The sequence below is a fragment of the Meleagris gallopavo genome, chromosome 19 (assembly GCF_000146605.3).
Source record: "Meleagris gallopavo isolate NT-WF06-2002-E0010 breed Aviagen turkey brand Nicholas breeding stock chromosome 19, Turkey_5.1, whole genome shotgun sequence".
In the NCBI taxonomy this organism is placed as follows: domain Eukaryota; kingdom Metazoa; phylum Chordata; class Aves; order Galliformes; family Phasianidae; genus Meleagris; species Meleagris gallopavo.
Genome location: NC_015029.2, coordinates 34665 through 39398, shown reverse-complemented (window position 1 = coordinate 39398; position 4734 = coordinate 34665). Strand labels below are relative to the sequence as shown.

Here is a 4734-nt window from a genome sequence, read left to right as displayed (position 1 = left end):
ATGTCTCACTGCCTGCAGAAGGGGGAGAACATCGCCCTTGTGCTAAAGGACGTGGGAGTGCTGGTCATTGAAGGCACAAGGGTGCAAATGAAATTTTATTATGATTTCCTAGAGAGGTTTTCTGGGAAGGAGAACCTGGAGGAGGCCATTTTCAAGGTGAGGGCTTGGAGTTCTAGTGGCTAGAATCTTGGGCTGGGCCAGAGCTACAGTCCCGCCAGTTCTTGTCTTGGATTCATCCAGTACTGAGGGCCTCAGCCAAGCAAAGGACATAAGCCCATCTTCACTCACCTCCATTGCAGATCCCCTGGCTGATGGACATGATTGTATCCCCGGTGACAGCCGTGGCCTCTCTGACGTTCTTAGGACGTGTGATTATCTTTCCTGAGTGAGTATGTTTGCATCTGTGGGCTCTGCCTGGTGCAGCTGTTCAGCTCTCATTCAGGAGCATTTGCTCCTTGTGACCATGGGTATCCCTTTGTGGAGACACTGCGCATCACTTTCTTTGATATCCCCATAACAACTGTGGCTCGTAGCCGTTCCTGTGAGACACATCTAATGGGAGAGATGAAGGAACTTGGGTGATATTTTATTCTCAGCGTGACCTGGATTCCTTTGCTGGGTGACCCCATTCCCAGGACGGTCCTTTTGGCCGAGAGCTTTACAGCAATGCAGAAACATGTCTGTCAGTGGGTGATCGCGGCACGTGGCAATTGATGGTGATGCTGTGGGTCACACGGACAACTTCTCTTTGCACACAGATACGTGATGGAGACAATGCCCAGACCACCACCCAGGAAACTCATCAAGGATTCAGGAAAAGAGAGTTTGCCACCTCTGGATCAGGGAGAGGAAGGTAAAACAGCTGCCGGACCTTTCCATAGCACTTGCATCGAACTTGTGGTGGGAAAGTCCCCCTCCAACAATCACCCAAAGGCCAAAGCCCACACCATCTTGACAAAGCCTTTTCTCAGAACATCTCGCTAGGTTCCCCAAAACTTAGGCCTCGGCTGGGATGTGCCCAAGATGCCCGCCACTGGGTACAGAAAGTGAGTGGGGTTCTAAGACCCTGTCCTTCCCATGTGGGAAACGGCCCCCTCCAGAAAGACTCACCTCACCAGCACCACCCAGCTCCTCTTTCGCAAAGCTGGTGCAGACTGCACAGTCACAAAACCACACTGCCATGGCACTAAAGAGCTGGGCAAGGGTCGCTGTCAGGTGAGGGCCCGAGGCCTCTGGACGTGTGGGCTGCGGTAGGAACAGGACAGCCCTTCAGACTCTGTAAGAGCAGCCCTGCATGTCACTGGGGACAGCTGCGCTGCAGCAATGCATTTCTGAGGACAGCCCTCCTTCCTGGCTTTAGGAGGGATTTCCTAAATTGTCTTTCCCTGTTTTTTTTGATATTGCAGAAAATGAACTCCTGCGGCTCCAGAGAGCAATGATGATGGAGAGGTGGAAGTATCAGTTCAGGTGAGGCGAGAGGCTCGCTGTTGGCATTTCTATTGGGCTGTTTTCTCACCCAGGCCAGAGCCCATTCCTCAGCCCAACCGTGCTGAACACAGCACTCAGAGGAGTGGGATGGGGCCACCAGGACCTGCTCATTGCACAGAGCTTACCCCTCGACAGCCCCTCAGATAAGCAGCCGCAGCATGGCCTGTTTGCCGTGCATGAGGAAGGCTGTGTCGCAACCAGCAGTCCTGACTTAGCGGTGCAGGATATGGTCCCAAAGACATAACCTGCTCAGGTGAACCCCTCCCACTGTGTCCTTTCAGTCATATGCCAACGGAGCCAGAGGCATCTCCTACCAAAAAGCAGCCTGGTTCCAGAAAAATCCAGGCTGAAAAACCTCAGAAGTTCAGAGAAGGAAGAGGAAAGACGACAGCTCCGCATGCCGGTGGAGCCGGTGGATGGCTTGGAACAGCCAAAGCAATGCCTTCATACCGGTGCGGAGCCCCAGTTCTGAACCCTGAACACAACTACAGCGTGTTCAGACCGCAACCACCAGGAGCGGAGTCATCGCAATTACTGAAGTCGAGGCCTGAGAAGTTCTGGTCCATGCTGCAACAACCGCAGAAGACCACGTTGTCGGGACACAACTTCAACATCTCCCATCTGCATCCATTCCCATACAAGGCATCCAGCTCAGTGCGGTGCCGCCTACCCAGAGCAGGGCTCCCCAGCCTGGGGAGGCCCAGGCCACTGTGATCAGGGCTTTGGGTGCCCAGAGCGCAGGCAGCAAATCAGGTGTGTAATTCCCACCGGGGTCATACTGGAATGCCATCCCTTTGCATAAAGGCAGACTTATAGAGACAGTGGAGTCGCTTTAGTGACCCTCTAATTCTGACTGATTCCAGTTACTTGTTTTCCAGCGTTGTGCTCTTTTCACACCCAACACACCGAGGCCCATGATTTGGCAGCATTTGGAAGACCTAGATAAGCATGAGGCGGCTCTGGGCCAGAGAGGAGAATGTTTCTTGCCAGCTCATTGCTCCTTCAGATCCCTGGTGGGAAGGGAAAGGCTTTTTGGGTGGTCTGGCATAGCTTAGAAGCAAAACGATGCTGCTGGACACGTCCTAGGCAAGGGGTAAAGAGGGATAGAAAAATGGCTGCTTTTCCCTCTGTGTCCTGACCTGAAGCCACCGCTGGGGTCTGCATGTGGGCAAAGAGCTCCCAGAACCTGCACTATTGTTCGGGAAGACTTTCTCTTCTATTACCAAAATCCATCTGTCTTCAGAACACATGGAAATGGATGAAAAATAATAAAACAAATTTGACTTACAGAAGATGGTGGCGTTTTCATTTGTTCCCAGTGTTCCTTCTCAGGAATGGGGATGGAAGGTTTCACAGTTGGGCTGCGGCTCTGAAATGAGCCCAATGTGCAGCTGGAAGCGGGGCTGTCTCAGGCAATCCTCTGGGGCGTTTTCCATCACAGACAGCTTTCCTATGGCCTCCACGGAAAGCAGCACCCCGTGTTTGGGGTGTCAGACAGAAGCAGGGTCTCAGAGGGAGCCGACCACAAACAAAATGCTGCTCTCTATTGTACAGCCCAAGCAGCTGAGTGTACAGGAGCTCCTGGCCCCATGCACTCTAGTTGCAAGAGTGAAAAATATCTGAATGATGGTTTGTTTTTTTTCTGTTTGTTTTGACAAGTAAATTCTGTGTTCCCTGTACGCTTATGGCCTTTGACAGCAATTTAACACCATTAATTTTGAATTTTCCGCTTAGGTACCGCCTCCTCATTTACCTTAGCCTGACTTCAGTGAATGATTGATTCCATTCCCAAGACAATGCACTCTTTCGCAGGGACTCCAAAACGATTCCTGTACAGCACACTTCTATAAAGTATCCACTGAAGCTGTCTGAGACATTGCAAGGGTCTTCTAACTTTGGGTAAACACGTGCTAATGCAGAGGAAGGCGCCCTTTCTCGAAGGTCTCCTCAGAAACTCTTCATCTGGACTTCATCTGGATTCGCTTCCCCTCCTCTATGAAGCCAGACAAGTATAATTTTTTGTATTGCCTTTTATATTCACGGTATTGGCTAAACTGCGGATAGCTGCAAATGTGGTTACCCGTACTCCACACTGGTCCTCAGTTTCTTCAGGCAATCTTCATAACATCAGCTTTTGTTCTTTACGCTTCAAGTGGCTCTCGTAGCCCTCTGTGATTCTCTCTACCTTATCTCTGCATGTTCTCCAACCAGGTGCCAAACACTCTGTAACCTTGACGCAGTTTGCTAAAACCTGAGACCTCTTCTTGCTTACTGCTACTCCTTCCTGCCTCTTGAATTCCCCATGGATACTGGAAGCAGCATTGTCAGCTGGTTTGCTGCTGGGACATGGCTCCTTCCCACCTGCAGCCTCACCAGATGGTGAGCTCAAGTCACAGCCAGCTCTCCTCATTCTCCAGTGAGCCGGACGGTGCTACTCAGGAGCAAATCTTGAACAACTGGCAAACTAATTCAATTCTTACTGCTGCTTTTAACATTATTGCTTCTTGAATGATTTCCAAGCCTTTTGCTATTCCTTTCAACTCCAAAACAGATGGAAATCACACTAACAACAACACGCCTGAAGAAAAGGCCATACTCGCAGCTGTACAGAGAAACTTTGAGAAAGCTGTGTGGTTCCTGAGCTTGAACACACTTCCTACTGTACTAGGCCAATTCCATACCCTTCAGACCTGGCAGAAATCAGCTTGGGAGGCAGCCTGGCCCATCAATATCTGGGTTTACCAGCCCAGGCTCTTACTTTTTGCAATAAAAGGGCTCTGAGCTACAGCCTTGAAGGCTTTCCAGCCTTCTATCAGATCTCTGTTTCTGTTAAGCAGCTGTTAGCTTCCTGTATGGGCTGGGTATCCTAATTACTTGTGATGTAGGTATGTTTGCCAGTCTGAAGCCCCCTCCACCTCCTCCACATTCCTTGCAGTTCTGCACTTGCTGGTGCCTCCAGCATTGAAACCTTTCATCTATAGTTTGAGGAACAAGGAGCTCAGGGATGTGGTGTTGAAACTGATGAATTTTTTCATGAGCTTCAAACTGCCCATCTTCATCTGAATATGACACACAATAAAACAGTCAGAAGGAGCAGTCTCTTTTGTAATGTAAAATACTGCAGGAGCAGCCCGTTTTGATTTGTGCATTTTTTCTGTATATAGAATTTAGACTGCACAAAGGCTACTTGTTGTCCTGGTGATGGTTTAGCCTGTCAGGCAGGCCAGCACTGCACAGATGTTGGCT

The 4734-nt window shown here is 50.1% G+C and overlaps 1 protein-coding gene across 1 annotated transcript; it reads left to right on the top strand.

The window, feature by feature from the left end:
* LOC109370443 lies at window positions 1-4734 on the top strand. Its single transcript, XM_019621316.2, has 5 exons — window positions 1-156; window positions 300-385; window positions 759-853; window positions 1407-1467; window positions 1770-4734. Exons 1-5 carry the CDS (start codon window positions 1-3, stop codon window positions 2200-2202), a joined length of 831 nt encoding a protein of 276 aa, XP_019476861.1. The 3' UTR covers window positions 2203-4734.